The sequence below is a fragment of the Martes martes genome, assembly GCF_963455335.1.
Source record: "Martes martes genome assembly, chromosome: 3".
In the NCBI taxonomy this organism is placed as follows: Eukaryota; Metazoa; Chordata; class Mammalia; order Carnivora; family Mustelidae; genus Martes; species Martes martes.
Window position 1 is genome coordinate 149,640,883 of NC_137890.1, and position 17,765 is coordinate 149,658,647.

At 51.3% G+C, this 17,765-nt stretch overlaps 1 protein-coding gene across 2 annotated transcripts in view; it reads left to right on the forward strand.

Moving 5' to 3' along the window:
- The window catches only part of THAP4 (THAP domain containing 4), a 40,463-nt gene that overhangs the window by 15,231 nt on the left and 7,467 nt on the right, over positions 1 to 17,765 (forward strand). The window contains exons 1-4 of one of the 2 annotated variants that reach the window (XM_080799269.1): positions 639 to 899; positions 7,771 to 7,930; positions 9,004 to 9,113; positions 9,924 to 10,027. In XM_080799269.1, coding sequence (XP_080655395.1) covers positions 896 to 899; positions 7,771 to 7,930; positions 9,004 to 9,113; positions 9,924 to 10,027 — 378 coding nt within the window. In that variant the 5' untranslated portion in view covers positions 639 to 895. Of the gene's footprint in view, positions 1 to 638; positions 900 to 7,770; positions 7,931 to 9,003; positions 9,114 to 9,923; positions 10,028 to 17,765 lie in introns of those variants that run through there. The other variant, XM_080799268.1, reaches the window with a different exon arrangement.

The window sequence follows — 17,765 nt, forward strand, 5'->3', positions numbered from 1 at the left end:
AGACTTTTGAGTTAAGTAGGTAATCAGCCATAACTTCTGCAAATTAAAATTATTGGGTCTCCTTTTCTGTCTTTTGTGTTTTATAGAAACATGCTCTACTTCCAGTCATTTCTTTTTTTCTCTGTGTGCACACACACCTTCCCCATTTCATGGGTAATAAAGTGAGGGTCTTGCTATCATTTCAGAACAGCCTCCCCCAGTGTGCCAGGCAAGTGGGAAACAAACAGGTCACCCATGCAAGGACAGTGTCTGCTCGGCCTGGGCTCTCTCCGTGTTGTGTCGGAAACTGTTGTCACTAACACAGCGATGTGACGGTGGGAGGTGCCCAGAAGCAGTCTGTCCCAGTGAATGTGTTTGCTCCCTTCCTGTTGTAGGGGTCCTGGACCTGCCTGCTGGCACCTTTGCCAGGAGACAGAGAAGTCTCCAAGCATTCGCTCTTAAAGCCAAGATAAGTGGGCCGCCAGCCACCTGGGAGACAAATAGAGGGGACACATAAGGAGTTTCCAGAGGGACTATTCCGGAAACAGCTTTTGCTACGTGCCTGGTTCTGCCTGCTTCCCCATGACACAGATCAGCTCCCTCTGTGTTCCCCAGGGGAAGCAGCAGAGAGCGGAAGCCCTGCTCCTCACTTCCTGCCTGTCCCATCATGGTCTGATCTGACTTGATCTGCTCCCACATCCCAGGCTCAGTCCCCTCCAGGTCTCTGGTCTCCCATGGGTTTCTGAGGAGCCATGTCCTAGGGTGGAACTACAGTTCCCAGAATGCCGTCTTCAGTTTGGCATTCACTTCCTGCCAAGCTGCTAACAGCCAGGTGCAGACGTTTTCCGTCAATTGGCAGAAAACAACCTTGAAGAACCTTGACCGTGTCTGGAGTTCAGAAAACTCACCATCACTGATGGGTAAGCCTGCTTTCGCTGTCTTAGGCCAAAAAATGAAAATTTAATTTTCTTGGAAAATTTAAATTCTTGTTTTTGCATTTTGGTTGAGATGTTAATAAAAGCAAAAAGCAGTAAGAAAAAAATGCATATAAACTTAAAGAGGTTAAAAGTGGCAAATAGGCTTAAATCCCTTATTTTTTATGTTTTTTTATTTGTTTTACTTTTATTTTTCTAGTGAAGTATGATTTACGTGGAGAAAAATACACAAGCCCTAAGGATTTAGTTGGATGAATTTTGATATACACTGTAGGCTCTTGGAAGCTGACGTGTGGGTCTCAGAATTACTTGTTGGTTCTCCCCTGCAAGGCTTCACTGAACACAGGAGATGGTGGCAGGCAGCTCAGTGGGAGGCGGTGCAGGTGCAGGGACTGCAGGGGTGTGGGGGGGTGGAGCCAGCCCCGCAGAGCAACCTGGCTCAGCCCATTGCTGGCCAGTGTGGGAGCCACTGGGGGAGGCGTGCAGGTTTACCACCGCCCCTTATTCAGGTGACCTTCCTTACAGTTAGAGCAAATGACACGCAGCCAGGAGAGCTCACTTTGACACGATCCTCGGAGCCATCAGAGCTTGGATGCAAAGTCAGATGCCACGTCGTGGCTTCATGGTGTTGGATGCTGGGTGTGTGTGCTGGTGGGGAACGCCAGGCCGCGGGGGGAGCGTGTCCTGACGTGGATTTAATAGCATGCACCTTCAACCCCACGCAGGTGCTTCCTTTTTCTGCTCAGAATGTGCTTCTGACATCAGAGAGTCACTTTAGGATTTTTTATTCTGCCACCCAGTGAACACTGCATCCCTTTGGCCACAGGGCCACCACGCAGGGGCTCTGTGGGCTCAGAGTCAGCCCACGTGACACTGAGTAGTGCTCCCATGAGGCTTGGCCAGCCGCACCTATGCAGGTGCCACGTGACCGGTGCACACCTTCCCGCCATGGTGGAGGCGATGGGATTAGTTTTGACAGACCTGGTTAGAGGCAGAAGTTAGGCCCTTAGCCATCTCTCCCTCCTGCTCTTCTGGGGACACCCTCCCACTCTGTGTTCAGGTGCCATGACCATGTGGAGCTCACCTCTCCGGGGGTTCTGACCAGTCCTGGGATGGCCTCTGCCCTCTCCTATCCTCCTCCAGCCTGGGCTACCTACTCTCTCCTCATCCCCTTCCCTGACCCACATCACCTCCTGAGCCCCTCTTCCTGTGTTCTGGTTCTGGCGACTATTCTCAGGGCTTCCAGCCTCTGTCCCCACCCCAGGTAGGCCGTCCCCCTATTCCACCTCACCCAGTTCCTACCCTGCAGTCCTCGTGTCCCCTGCCTGAGTCCCCACAGCACAGCATCTGCACTCAGATGTGACTGGGGGATGTCATCACCCAGCAGAGTGCAAATAGGCCTGACCGGGGCTAGCGGAGCGCTGCGGGCAGCTCTCTCGTTCCAAGGCCCTGCACCAGTGCCCCGGAGGTAGAGGCTGCAGGCCAGGCTCTGTGTTTGTCTGCATTTGTTAGCCAGGTGGTGGTCACGGTCCCCCGTTCCCTGTCCCTTCACAGGACCCTCCCTGGAACACCTTTTCCTGTCTTCTCTCTCTTCCCTACTAGTGAATGAGGGCCAAGGCAGAAGGGCCCGGGGTCCACCAAGAATCGCTTTCAGGGCCTGGGCCCTTGGAGGGGTGTCGGGAGGGTGTCCGAACATCCAGGCCCTGGCCTGGGACTGCTGTGCTCTCGCTCCCCGCTGACTGGCTGACCCATGCCTCACGCCTCACACTGCAACCTGTTGTTGCTGCTTTAATTCAATTACATCTTTAGAAATTGGAATATTTAACCCCCAAATCAATAGTTCTGGATTTTCTTAAAATAGCAGAAGATTTGCAAGAGAAGGCCCTCCCCCTTTGGGCAGCAGTTGGCCGGCATGGACCGGAGGCCCTAGAAGGCTACGCTGCTGTCACCTGACCACCCTTGGCCCTGTGTTGCAGTAACGTAGTAAACAGGTCCAGGGAAGGCATTTCAGGTTCTGTTTTGTTTTGTTTTGTTTTGTTTATGTTTGTTTTGCCTCTGAGTGTTTTCATTGCGGTACAATTTAATTAAGTGAAACAGCCCTCAGGTGTTCCCCTCATGACTTCAGATGGGTGCATACACCTGTGGGACCGCACCCCCATCCAGAATCCCCGGGGTTCTCTTGTGCCCCCCCCACCCCAGCTCCCACCCCATTGCTGCTGGGGCTCCTCACCCTTTTCTAGAATTTCACGCAGATGGAATCAGAATACATGCATGTTTGTGTCTGGCTTCTCTTTCGTGGCATAACATTGTTGAGGGATATCAGATAGTGTTTTAATTTCTAGCCTTACTGCATTCTAATTAGACAACATAGTAGGAACTCTTTCTGTTTCCAGAACCTTACAGATTTTCTCTGACCATTTCTAAGGCCCGTTTTCATGAATATTCCAGAAGAACTTGAAAAGAAGGTGTACTCCCTAGTTTTCAGATGCTGTGTGCTGTGTCCCTGACCAGATGTAGCTTTCTCGTTGTTGGAGGTATGGAGGTCACCTGGACACGGAGCAGGCCGGACTCCCTTTCGCTGTTTCCTGTGAGCATCTGTGTGTCCCGCAGGTTCTGGACTGTGAGTGCTGCTGTGGCATCGGGCACGCTGGTCTCACTGATGGTGGGGTATTCTTCCTGACAAAGCTGTTGTCCAGTTTAATGCATTTTGGCCTGAAGTTCATTGTCCCTCCCAGTGAGATTGTGATACTTACTCTCCTACTGCCCACCTTTGCCTGGCTCTGGAATGCCTTTCCGAATCACTCTTCTTTCTGCCTCTCTCACAGTGAGAATTGAGGGTCTTGCTTTGGATCCAGTCTGAAAAGCTTTTTCTTTTCATGTGTGACTTCAGGTGTGTTTGACCTTCGTTCTGCCTTATTTTTTATATTGTGCCTGTGGTGTTTTGCTTTTAGAATAAAAACTTCCCACTTGATCTGTGCCTTGGTTTGCTCGCCTCAGTGACGTTGCTGCTCAGTGGCATACCGTGGGCCTGCCCTGCAGCCTCCTCCCCGGCTCCCCTACTTCCAGCAGCTTCAGTGCCTGCCTGGTCAGGCCGTTCACCACCTGTGACCACTACTTGCTCTTCTGTGGACCACATTCAGGACTGGCTGGGAATCCCTTTGCCGACACTTCCCCGTGGATAAGGCTGTCCAGCTGCGATGTCCTCAGAATTCACAGGAGCAGAGTTCCCTGAGTGTTAGTGTTGAGACTGTCTACTGTGGTGCCATCCAGCTCATACCCAGTTGAGAATTGTGCGATAGCAACGCTGAAAAGGTAGAGATGAGCCTGGCTGGCTCAGTCAGAGGAGTGTGCAGCTCTTGATTTCAGAGTCGTGAGTTCAAGCCTCCTGTTGGACCTAGAGCTTGGTTTTAAAAATAAAAAGGTAAAGCGAAACAGGTGAAGATAACTTTTATAATATATTCTGTGTAGCTTGGGGCATCTGGCTGGCTCAGTCGGAGGACCATCTGACTCTTAATCTTGGGATCGTGAGTTCGAGTCCCATGGTTGGGTGTAGGGTTACTGAAAAATAAATGCATAAAAACTTTAAAAATATTAATATATTTTATTTAACTCAGTATTGTCTGAAATAGTATCATTTCAACATGTAATTATCAATTCCTAAAAGTTAATAAGATGTCTGAAGTCCTCCTTTTTTGCCTTGAGTTTTTGAAATCTAGCATGTATCTTACCCCTAAACCACGTCTCCATGGACCAGTGAGGTCCAATGTCAGCGTGTGGCCGTGAGGCCATAGCCCATGTGTCACACGAAATGGTGGCAACTCTAAAACCCTATGCGTCTTGTGAGTGTGGCTCTGGAAGCTTCTGCAGGACGCCATTGTGCAGGGAGCCCTGCTCTGCTGTCGGCCTCTATGGACGTGCTGCTCTCACGTCCCGGTGCCCGGAGTCCACAGCATGTGGCCTGAGTGTGTGGCTCCTTTCCCTCGGCTCTTCCACATGGTAGTTCACATCAGTGCCTCGTTCCTTCTTATGGCCGATTGTCCACAGCCTGCAGCTGTGAGCAGCAGTCCTCGTGTGGGTGTGTGTCCTCTGATAACTGGACACCCTGCAGCAGGCCTAGTGCCAGGCTGGGCTTCGAGCTCAGACACTCGGAGGAGCGGCTGCTGTCCCAGCACAGGCCACACATTGCGCATGCCCCCCGGCACGAGGGCCTTTTGACCTTCTCACGTCACTTTTTTTTCCGTCCCCTCTGTGGTGTGGTTCTGCCCCGAGTCCCATGCCGTCTCGCAGGCCCCTTCCAGCCTCCACGTGCTGGAGCTCTGGGCTCTCTCTCCTGACTTATGCAGCTTGGGCTTTCTGGCCACTTCTTTCTGTAGTTCTTTCTTTTTTAAATCAATATTGCTACATCTGTTTAAGACTTACTGATTTTAGAAAGGGCGTGCAAACATGAGTTGGGGGAAGGACAGAGGCAGAGGGAGAGAAGCAAACGATCTGCGAGCGCGGAGCCCAACACACCCCAACCCTGGAACCCTGAGATGACGATCGAGTGGAGATCAGGGGTTGGACGCTCTACCAACTGCCCCACACGGGCGCCCCCCTTCCCTAGTTCATCTCTCCTCAGGGCCCTTTCTCCCCAGGGGTGGTTGCTTCACTCCATGCTGAGACACGTGCTCACGGCCTCCCTGGGGCCCTGGCAGTGGCAGGTGACACAGTGTCCCTTGGCTTGCTCACCACTCCCCCAGTGCTGGGTTCCATGCCCGGGTCCACTGTCAGGCCAACTCCCACGCTCCGCACAGTGTGACGGAGCCGCTGAGCACCCCTCGGCGAGTGACACATGACGCCCTGTCCTGTCCACACAGACAGGGTCCCAGGGCCCCTGCCCAGGCCACCTCCACCCACCACAGCCCTCACACGCATTTGGGGGGCTGTGACCTGTCTTCCTGGAAAGTTCAGGCTCAGGAGGGAGGTTTTTAATTGTCTGTTAATAGTTCTTTGCTATTTTCTGGTAGAGATGATAATAATGCTTACTTCCCCAGTCGTGTTCCCACAGAGTGACCCAGAGAAACTTTAAGAGAAGATAAGAGCAAGACCCAGCTCTGTCTGTCTGGGGCTTTCCCTGTCTCTGTCTCACCCTCTGTGTGTGACTCCCATGCACCCGATGGTGGAGGAGCTCCCCCTCCCTGGGTCGTCCAGAAGAGCGGATTCGATGAGGCCAGTGCTCCTGCCCTCAGGGTCTCCCCAGTGGGGCCGTGTCCCAGAGGAGGGGCTGCTTGTGGACCTGTGGTGGGAAGAGGCCGGCCTGCGGGCTGGGGAGCTGCCGGGGATGGAGTGCACCATCTAGGGCAGGGCTAGGCTCCTTCCCACCACTGCCTTCCTTTGAGGGGGTCACCCCTGACGAGCCACCATGGGAGCCACCGGGCGGGGTGTTTGGGGGCGACACTGAGGGGGAACAGGAGCGCGGAGTCCCACAGCTCAGACCCAGGAGAAGGGGCACAGAGGGCTCTTTCCTAGAGCCGGAGGCCACTGCAGCCCCATCATAGGCTCTCCAGGCAACGGGCTGACCCTGGAGGAAGGGCACCACTCAGCAGCCCTGCCCAGGAAGGAGAGCATGGAAGGGAAGTACACCGCCCTGCCTACCGTCCACTGACGAGGACCCAGGTGGTAGGGCAGCCAGGCAGGCCAGTCCAGTGGCAAGCTCACAGGCAGGTTTTTCCTCCGTGCAACCCCAAGCACGACAAGTATACCCATCAGAGAGCAACTCAGAGGCCACGGCTGGCGGAAAAACAACGATTTCTGTTTGTTCTGCAAACCATGGGGCGTGAACTGTCAGAGCCAAGGGGTTGGCCATTAGGACCTCCAGACCAAACTACCAGCACACCTCCTCTAGCCTTCTCTGTTGTCTTGGCTGTGAACCCTTTGCTGTCCTGCCCCACATCCCAGCTGTTAGTCCACGCTCTGCCTGCAGACCAGACCCCAAATCTGGCACTTTCCACGGCTTCCACCGGTGACGTGGAGTCCAGACTACCCTCCTCCTGCTTCCTGCACCTCCCGCTCTGAACTTGCCAGGGACCCCCAAGTTCATGGGACCCCTCCTGCCACGACCTCCACACACATCTCAGGGAGCTGTCCTCGGCCCTCCCAGTTTAGGACTCAAAACGCCCAACAGCCGCGTGTCCCTTTCTGCTTGTCACCTCAGGCACGTTCCATTCAGCATCCTTATTTCCTGATGCACTGCTGTCTTTGCTCAGCAGGATGCAGGTGCCCTGGGGGGGTTGGGGGGGACAGCACCTCTCTGCGGCTCTGCAGAGTCCTACAGCCCAGACCTTTGCTTCTGAAGCTTTTAGTGCTTATCTGCACCAGAGATTGTAACTAACTTAACTTTGTCTTGTCTAATTACGAGAGTTTGATGGCACAGATCTCAGCTGTTGCTGTCCTCACTTCCCAGCTGTTCACAGGCGATCGGAGGCAGGACCAGAGGCGCTAGCTAGATGGGGGAGAGAGCGGGTTTTTGCCCACCCTCCCTGTCCTGGTGGCCCGTGTTGCCCCCTGGGGCTCAGAAGGTGGAGGTGCGAACCTCCGTTCTCACCAGTAGCTGTGTTGCCAGCCTTGGGTCCCATCGTCTTTGGCTTGGTTTGACACTGCTCCACCCCCAGACCCACTTGTCTTTCCTGCGAAGAGTCGGAGGTGGCGAGATGACCTTTGTGAATTGTTTGCCCTTTTACTCCCCCTCCTAACAGGTGGCTGGCAGCATATTCATGGCCACGCGCAGGGTTTGCCGTGATTACGAAGGCACACTTGCACACACAGCTCAGCCGGGCATGCTTACAGCCCACTGACTGCCTCTTCCTTCTGTCCTCAGAGCCTCCCACGATGAACCCCGTGGTGGAGCCGCTGTCCTGGATGCTGGGTACCTGGCTGTCAGACCCGCCGGGAGCTGGGACCTTCCCGACGCTGCAGCCTTTCCAGTACCTGGAGGAGGTGTACATCTCCCACGTGGGCCAGCCTGTGCTGAACTTCTCGTAAGTGCAGGCCCGATCACCCGCAAGAGCAGCTCCAGGCTGACAAGAGGCATTAGGCAGGACGGTGCCAAAGGAACCTGGTTGTATTTCAGAAAGGCCCCCCCTTCCTGCCCTGAATCTGGTCACATGGGGGGTGAAAATGGTACTTTCTGGGTGTCTCGTGTTTTTGAAGATGACCACAAAATCTCAGGCTTGTTCATGCAAACACGAAAGTAGGTGCCTGTGCTCAGTTAAATCCCTCATTCCATGCTTACTTAACCCCAATGGAAACCAGTCACCCCCATGTTACTGAAAATAAAAGAGCATGGCTTTCCTTTAAACCACCACCCCGCCCCCCGTCGCCCCAAGCGATTGGAGGTCCCAGAGAGGCCGTTAGTGTGGTCATTCTCAGAGCCTTACTACACAGCAAAGTGAAAGTCCTCGGCGGCCCTCCAGCCGCATCCTGACTCAGCTCCTGTTCTGCTACTTACCTGTGAATTGCTCACAAGAGGCAAAGCCCGGTGTAAGGCTGGGGTTTTACTGGGCATGTGGGGTGCTTGGTACCAAGAACCATGAGGGGGCCCTGTGGGTGTGGGCCACTTACCTTATAGGTCCCAAGGTCCCATCCCAGGGTCAGGGTCAGTCATGGTGGTGACTGGGACAGCACAGAGGGACAGCAGACACAAACAAGAGAGGGAGGCGTATGTGGGAGAGCTGCTCCTAGGTCTGGTAAAAGGTCCTGGGGTGCCTGGCGGCTGGGGCCCACTCATCTCTCTTGGGCTGTGTCTTTTACGCATCTCTCTGTTTTCCACGTGAACAAGAAACTACTTTTTTTTTTTTTTTACGTCTTATTTATTTAAGTCATCTCTCCATCCATCGTGGGGCTTACTCCCAACCGTGAGATCAAGACCTGAGCTAAGATCGAGAGTCGATCATTTAACCTACTGAGCTACCCAGGCGCCCCAGCAAACCACGTTATTTTATATTTGGTGGGGGGGGGGGCTTTATAAAGTGCGAGAACTGTGTCCACAAAGTCTGGCTCTCTCTCTGGGGACATCTGATACCCGGGGCTTCACCTCACCTGCTGCCCGCAGGTTCAACGCCTTCCACCCGGACACGCGCAAACCCATGCACAGGGAGTGTGGCTTCATCCGCCTCAAGCCCGACACCAACAAGGTGGCCTTCGTCAGCGCCCAGAACACAGGTACCCCTCCCTCGGCGGCCGTCCCCAGCCTCCCCTGCCCATGCCCTGCGCCTACCCGCGGAGGGGCAGCCAGTGGGGGAGGCGGCATTTGCCTGTGGCTCTCAGAGTGGCCTTTGGGGGTGTCCGTGCTCGTGGACACGTCTGTGGGGGACAGTCAAGTGCCTGTCAGGGTGGGAAGTGTCAGCCTTTGGATAGGCTCCACGGGGCTGGCAGGGGGTGCTGGTGAGAGGGGCTGCTTCCCTTTGCTCCTGAGCTGCTCCGGCACTAGCTCACGACGGTCTCTTTCAGTCTCCACGTGCAGGTGTGAACAGGAGGCTCACCATGCAGCCAGAAGTTCTGTGTCTGCAGATCCATTCTGTCCCTAGTGGGAGCCCACCCTAAGATAGTTCACCAGGTTCATTAATTAGAAAGTACTTAAAAACATAGCGGCTTGACCTTTACCTTGCTCCCTGGCTCAAGTGTGTCTCACTTCCTAGAGGCTGAACAGACCAGCCCACCTGGAGTGGGCCTGCCCAGGGCATTGGTGATCTAGAAGTCAGGGGGCAGCCAGCAGCTGGAGATGGAAGAGGCTCCCTGGGCTGTGTGATGGGGCAGGGCTGGCATCAGGGACCTCCCCACCCCCCCGACAGGGTGACCCTCTGTAGATCCTCTGCTCTGGCTATAAGAGGACTTGCAAGTTTTTCCCCCTTGACACCTGGGAGACTCCGGCTTCCGCATTCAGAACTGCTGAAGCCCTGGTTGCAGGAGCGGGTGGTAGGAGCAGTGGGCATAGCAAGCGTGATGGCTCCTGAGCTCTGATGGCCCCTGCAGGCATCGTGGAGGTGGAAGAGGGCGAGGTGAACGGGCAGGAGCTGTGCATCACGTCCCACTCCATTGCCAGGATCTCCTTCGCCAAGGAGCCCCACGTGGAACAGGTGAGTCTGCCTCTGCAGCCTTCCCTCCTTCTGCCACATGCTTCCCGTCCTCAGCAAGGTCACAGATCACCCCTCGGCCTGGAGTCCACCTTTCCACTGGATCTCAGGGGCCTGTCTGCACCGTTACGTGTCACTCCCCACATGCCGAGGTGGGGGCGTGCTGTGGCAGGATCCTCGGGTCCCTGGCAGGTGGGCCCTTAGGGGTTCTCAGGTTGGCTGTGGTTTTTCTGTCACAGACATCCTTTTACGTTTGGGCTGTGCACTTTGCCAGTTGAGTCCTTATCTGTTGGGGAGATTTCTCGCAGTTGAATTGCTGGATCGGAGGACAGGTACATTTTGAATTGCTTTTCTTGACAACTGTTCCCACCAGCGCTGCAGGAGTATGCCAACCCGCATTTCCAGACTCACTGATCTTTTAAATCTGACCCATAAAAGATGGTAGTTCATTTGTGTTTGAAACTGAACTTACGGGTGCAAAGGAGCATTTCCTATGCTTGGGGGCCATCTGTGTTTCTTGCTCCATATGATTGATGTTCGAAATCATTGCCTGTGTTTTTATGGGCTGTCGTCTTCTTACTGGTTTACGGGAGCTTTCTGCGTACTATGGCTGTTTACAGGGCAAATGTTTCCCCATTGGGTGGCTTATGTGAGTTTGGTTTATGATGTGTTCCCCTCACAGATTGCGAGCTTTTCTGTTGTTCTCTCTGGTGGTCTTTTTCCTTTATGGGGTCTGGATTTGGGTTCTGGCCCTGGAAGGTGTTTCTACTCACATGATAAAATTGGTCTTCTGTTTTCCTGCACTCTTGTATCTTTCCCTTTTACTCTTAGACCCTAGTCCTTCCCGGATGGGTTTTTACATGATGCCATGTACAGACGGGTGACCAGCAGCCCCCCAGATCTGAAAGGTCATACCTGTCTTAATCCCATCCCTGTTAATAGGGGAGGAGGGTCTGTTCTTTCATCTGCTTCTTCACCAACAGTAATTTAAAGTCATGTAATAACATAGGTTACCGTAGCTCTAGGTCCTATCTTTGTATCTGGGGAAAGTTCCTGATATTCTTTTTTTTTTTTTTAAGATTTTATTTATTTATTCCACAGACAAAGATCACAAGTAGGCAGAGAGGCAGGCAGAGAGAGGAGGAAGCAGGCTCCCTGCCGAGCAGAGATCCCAATGTGGGACTCGATCCCAGGACCCTGGGATCATGACCTGAGCTAAAGGCAGAGGCTTTAACCCACTGAGCCACCCAGGCGCCCCAGTTCCTGATATTCTTTACTCTCCATTTTCTTGGTTAATTCTTCAGCAATCCCTCTTCTAGACGGCCTGTCCTGCAAGTTTGTTGGGTCCACACCATTTACACCGGAATCACATAAACACATGAATCACTTTGAGGATGGGGGGAGTCCCAGTCAGTGGATGGCAGGTGGTGGCCTACTTTGGGGTCCTTCAGTAGGTATCAGGTTTATTTCTTTATAATTTGATTATGCAGGTCTCAAACATTTCGTGCTGGGGTAACATTGTAGTGCTTTCTAGTCTTCGTGGCCGTGTCAGTGGCATGTGGCTTCCGTTCCATCTTCTGATTGTATCAACAGAGGGAGGGTGCTCTGGCTTCTGTGTGCCTCTGCTGAGTGTCACATCTGGTACCTGGTTCTCGGGCACAGCCTGGCCGAAATGCTCACGCCTCAAGGCACTGGCCTGAGGCTGCCTGCTAGCAGGCAGCCCTTCTCAGGTAAGCACGTCCTGTTTCTACTGTGGTAAGAATTCTATTCAGAAATGGATTTTGAGTTTCATCAAAGGCTTTTGCAGCCTCTTTTGGGAGGAATCTGTGTTTTTTCCACTTGAAGCTATTGATGCAGTAAATTGTATTAATAACTTCTAAGTGTTGAGGCATGTCTGCTTTTGGAAGATAACTCCTCCTTGTCCTGATTTTGGTATCAGGTTATTCATAGAGTGAGCTGAGAGCTTTTCAGCTATTTCTATTCCCTGACAAGGAGGGAGCCCCATCGACATCGCCTGGTCCTCCTAGATGTCCACAGGGAAGTATCTGGGCCCAATGTGCGGTGGGCTGCCCGCGCTCTCCTCCCTGCTTCACCACCCTCTGACCTCCCTGCACTTGCAGGGTCAAGGTTCCCAGGAGCAGCACTCTTTCACAGAGTTTGAGGAAGAAGTAGCACTTACTGCTTTCTCTGTATCTGCCATTCTGTGTCCTCTTTATATTCCTGATCTTTTACATGTGTCTGTTTTCTCGTTTTCTGGCTCATACTTATCAAAAGTTACTTACTTTACCAGGGATTTGGGGGGGTAGATTTTGTTTATTTTTGCTAGAGAACTAACTTTGGGCTTTGTTAATTAAACACAAGAGTCCCTCTCCGTAAAAGGAAGGAGGAGGTGAGGTGAAGCCCATGAGGGCACAGTGAGGGGAGGAGCCAAACCCCATCGGGTCAGTGACCTAGCTGACAAACGGCTGGCTGGGTGCACCTGGGTTGGCCTTCCTGTTGGGTCAACATGGACAGAACCTGGAAGGGAGGGAGGCAGGGGCTGGAAGCATCTGTCTGTCCTCCCAGCAGCTAGTGGGCAGAAGGCCTGGCTTCTACAGAACCTGGTGTCCCTGCCTATCTGTTGTTGAAGCCTGACATCACCCCATCTCTGTTCCCCTGCTCTCGGTGCTTGGTCACTGAGGACCCTACACATAGGGCACGGTGGTGCCCTATGGCAGCCCCAAGACACAGCGGTTCCAGGCTGCTCTTTGATACTGAGGATCAGAGAGGCCCCTGCCTTCCAGAAACTCCCCCCATTAATGCCCGCCACATCCCGAGGGGCTGAGACCTGCGGCTAGAGCTGCTCTCACAGCCAGCATCCCATCATATCCTGCTTGCCCCGCCTCTAGTGAAGTCCCATCCAGGTCCTCTGACCAGCATCCACTGTGTCTGTCCTTCCTGACACTCATTCTTCTCTGAGTTGGACGTAAGCTTCACAGTTACTTGTGTGGCCAGTAACCCTTCCAGTTTGTATCTTTTCACTCCTTTTCTGCTTCTGAGAAACAGAAGTTCTTAATTTTGTGGTTCCATTTCCTAGGCTCTCCTTTCTGGATTTGTTTTAGTGTTTCTTATTTAAGCAGGCTTCCCTGCAAACAGATATATTTTTCTTTCCTGGAAACATAACAGCTTGACCTAAAACCTCCCCTTCAGGTCATTAATTCACCCAGAACTGAGTTGTGTGGCTGAGCGGCCAGCTGCCCGGCCCCTCCTGGTAGAGCCTGCCCTTCCCCCACCCCCATCCTAGGTGCCCTGCTTGTCCCCCTGACCTGGGCCAGTTCCCCACTAATTACCATGGATTACTTGAATTTTTTTTTTTTTACTTAAAAAAAATCATTTCTCTGGGGGTATGACTTACATAGAGTTAATGCGTGTAGCTCGGGTGGACAGCCTTGGAATGTGCCCCCATCAAGATGAGAATGCCCGTTTCCCAGAGAGAGCCCCCCAACGGGGCTCCTAGCAGCCCCTGGCCACCTCCCCAAGCCAGGGCAGACCCCGTCACTACCAACTAGACTTGCATCTCCAGGACTCACTGCAAACAGAGCCATGTACTATTTACTCCCTTCATTCAAGGTAGTGTTGGTGAGACTCGCTCTTGCAGTCAGCGGTCATTTGGGCTCTCAATTGCTGGGTAGTGTTCCCCGCTGCAGACACGTCCCAGCTGCATCTGTCTCCCTCTGTTGATGGATACTGACTGGCTTGTTTCCAGGTCTGGGCTGTTGGGAATCAAGCTGCTTTGAGCCTGTGTGTGGACATCTTGGTGTGGACGTGTGTTCTCATGTCTCTCGGCTGAGGACCTAGGACTGGGACTACAGAGTCCAGGTCAGGTGTCCCTGCCACCCCACCCCCTCTGCGCCCTCTGCTGCATTGGTCCTTGAGTGTCTGCTGTCCTGGTGGCTGCACAGGCGCGTTTCACGCAGTTAAACATGTCTCCCAGATGACTGATGATGTTGGCCCTCTTTCCGTGGTGCTTATTTGCCATGTATTTCTTGTTTTCTGAAGCAAGCATTCAGATCCTGGGCTCCTCTTTCCAGCGGGTTGTTGGTCTTCCTACTGAGTTCTGAGAGTTACGTATTCCAAAGACAAGTCCTTCATCAGGGGCATGTGCACCCAGCTTTTGACAAAATGTTTGACTTTTCATGTTCTCTTTTTTTGTTGTTGTTTTTTAAAGATTTTATTTATTTGAGAGAGAATGAGAGAGCACGAGAGCAAGCTTGGGGGAAGGGCAGAGGGAGAGGTAGAAGCAGGTTCCCCACCAAGCAGGGAGTCCGACACGGGGCTTGATCCTAGGACTCCGAAATCACGAGCTGAGCCAAAGGCAGACACTTAAGCAACTGAGCCACCCAGGCGCCCCCGACTTTTCATATTCTGTTACCAGCTTTTTCTTTTATACTCTGTCCTCTTTGTGCCCTGTCTTAAATTCTTTTGCCTAGCCCAGGCCACAGAGATTTTTAACCTGCATTTTCTCCAAGAATTGTCAGTTTTCCCTTTTGCTTTAAAGTCTGTAATTTTGAGATTTGTTTTTCTGTGGTATGAATTAGGGGTCAAGATTCTTCCATTTTTTTCCCCTGGATAGATATCCCGTTGTTCCAACACCATTTGTTGAAAAGACTGCCCTCGTTCCCTCATCCCGCAGTGAGGTGCATTCGCGTGGGTCTGTTTTGGACTCTTCCACCCAGGTGATCTCTGGGTTTCCATGTACACTGAGGCCCCGCAATCTGGAGTACTATCGCTTTATAGTAATGTTTGAAATCAGATCATTTCGGTTGTGCAACTTTTTTTTCTTCTTTACAGAATTGTTTTGGCTACCCATAGACCCTTCACATTTTTTGTATGAGGTTTAGAATCCTCTTGTCAACTTGTAGAAGAATTTTTTAGGATTTCTTGAATTTCTAAATGAATTTGGGAAGTACCATCTTCAGCAAAGTGACTCTCCTGATCCAGTACCATGTAAACCTCTCCGTTTATGTAGGCTCCCTCACCCCAACTTGTGTTGGAGTTTTTAGTGTACAATCTCACATGGATTTTGCAAAATTTATGCCTGGGTATTCTGGGGTTTGGGAATGCTGTTATAAGTGATTTCTTCTTTTTCCCAATTACTTGTTGTTAGCATATAGAAATACATTTGACTGTTACACATTGATTTTGTATCATGTAACTTCCTTAAATTCACTTCTTTATTTTACTCATTTTTTTAATAGATTTTTTTGGGGTTTTCTACACATCCTGTCATCTGCTGTTACAGGGTCACTTTCCAGTCTCGATGCCATTTCTTTCTTCTGCGCTAGGATATGGGAAGGGCAGCCTGCATAATGTTTGGTACAGGCGGTGGGAGTAGATGCCAGGCCCCATTCTCTGTTCACAGGAACCCGCTGTCTTTCACCACTGGCTCTGATGGTCGCTGTCGGGTTTCCACTGATGCCCTTTACTACCTTCTGTTTTCTTATATTTTTAGTTTGCCAGTTGTTAAAAATTATAAATGGGTGTTGAGTTCCGACAGGTGCTTCTGCTGTAACCGTTGAGATGCTCTATTCTGTTCATGCAGTGAGTTATAGGAACAGGTTTCGGAGGTTGACCTGACCCCACATTCTTCAGATAAATCCCAATGACAGATAAACAATTTGTCATTTTTAGTTAGTTATTGCTGGTTTTATGTTTTAATAAACTACACAAGTTGAAGGATTTTTGCATCATATTATTCTAATTATCCTGAGTTTAATCTCCTCTTTTTTGGTTTCTTAAATGGGAAACTTAGGTCACTGATATTTAGCCCATTTTTAGTTTGTGATGCATAACTCGAAACTGTGAATTTCCCGCTGAGCCCTGCTTCAGCTGCATCCCCCGGGAATGAGGGGCCTGCTCTTAGTACCTCCGAGCTCAAAATACTTTCCTTGGTGACTTTCTTATTTGAACTGGGTCATTTAGAAGTGTGTTACTTACTTTCCAAATATTTGAGGCTTTTCTGCATATTCAGTTGCTAATGGTTTCTAATTCAATTCTGTAAAAGCCTAGGGAACATGCTCTCGGAGTTACTCAGTGCCACCAGTGAGGTACAACTTGGTGAATGCCTCATGCGCGCTCCAGATACATAAGCATTTGACAGCTGTTCGGTGTAGTGGACTTAGGTCAAGTCGACGGATAAGGTCATTCAGATTTCCTTTATACTGTTGGTTTGTTTGGTGAGGGAGATCTGGTTATGTCTGATAACTGAGCTGTGCTCAAATCTCCCAGCAGTGATCGAGGCTATTTCTGTTCCTTTCCTTGGGTCTGTTTTTGCTTCATGACTCTGAAGCTCTGTCCTCAGGTGCATATATGGTGGTCTGTATGACATTTATGAAATGTTCCTCTTGGTAGCTTGTCGTAAGCACCGTGAAGTCTGATGACAGCAGAACCACACCTGCTGTCCAGTGCTTGTTCATACAGTGCATCTGTTTTCCTATCTTTTTACGTTCAACTTATTTATCTCTGTGTATTCCGAGTGTATCTCCCATGGTCTTGCTTTTCCTGTCTAGTCAAAAAGCTTCATATTTTCATTGGAATGTTTAGCCCACTTACATTTAGTAAAAATATTACCAGTACAGTTGGTTGTAAGACCCCCCCCCCCCAATTTGCTTTCTGCGTCTATGAACTGACTACTTTAGGAACCTCATCTTGGTGGAATCACACACTAGTCTTTTTGTGATTGGCTTCTTTCACTCAGCTTAATGTCCTCAGTGCTCATCCATGTTGTTGAATATGATGGAATTTCCCTCCTTCATAAGGCTGGATGGTAGTCTATCACGTGTGTATTAACGTTTTGCTCATTCATTCATCCATCACTAGACGCCAGAGTTGCCACCATGTTTTATCTGCTGTGAATAATGCTGCCATTAACGTGGGTTACAGATATCTCTTCAAGACCCTGCTCTCAGCCCTTCTGAGCGTGTACCCAGAAGTGGACTTGCTGGATCATAGGTGACTCCATCTCTAATTTTTTAAGGCATCGGCACACCATTTCCCACAGCAGCTGACCCACTGTGCGTTCCTGCCAGTGGTGCATAGGCCTCAGTCCCCCCACAGCCTCGCCGACACGGGCCCCAGTCCCCCCATGGCCTCACCAATGCGGCCTGTCCTCTGCTTGTGCCCAGAAGCTGGCATCTCCATTCTCTTGGAATCCCTTATCAGATACGTGATTCCCAGATACTTTCTCTTGTTTTGCAAGCTGCTTTTTCACTCTGCTTTTAATATCTTTTGATGCATGAAAGTGTTTAATGTTCATTAATTACAATGTGTTTGAGTTAGTTTTTGTGTGTGGTGATAGGTGAGCATTCGACTTGGTTCTTCTGCAGGTGGATGTCCAATTTCCCAGCACCGTTTGTTGAAGAGACTGTCCTCTCTCCATTGAGTCTTCTTGACAGCTTTGTTGAAAATCATTTGACCACATTTGTGAGAGTTTATTTATTTCTGGGTTCTCTCTTCTGACCCATCGATTTATTAAGGCCATCCTTATGCCAGGGCCAGACAGTTGTGGGGTATGTGTCAGGTGGGGTATGTGTCCTTCAGCTTTGTTCTTCAGAAATTTCTTTTTTCCTATTCTGGGTCCCTGGTGATGTGCCTGTGGCTGAGAGGTCCTCCGTGTTTGAGGTCAGGTGCTTGCCGCCAACCCTGGCCCCACGGGCTGCTCTTGCAACACCGCAGAGCTGTCTCCTGCTGCAGCACAGGCCAG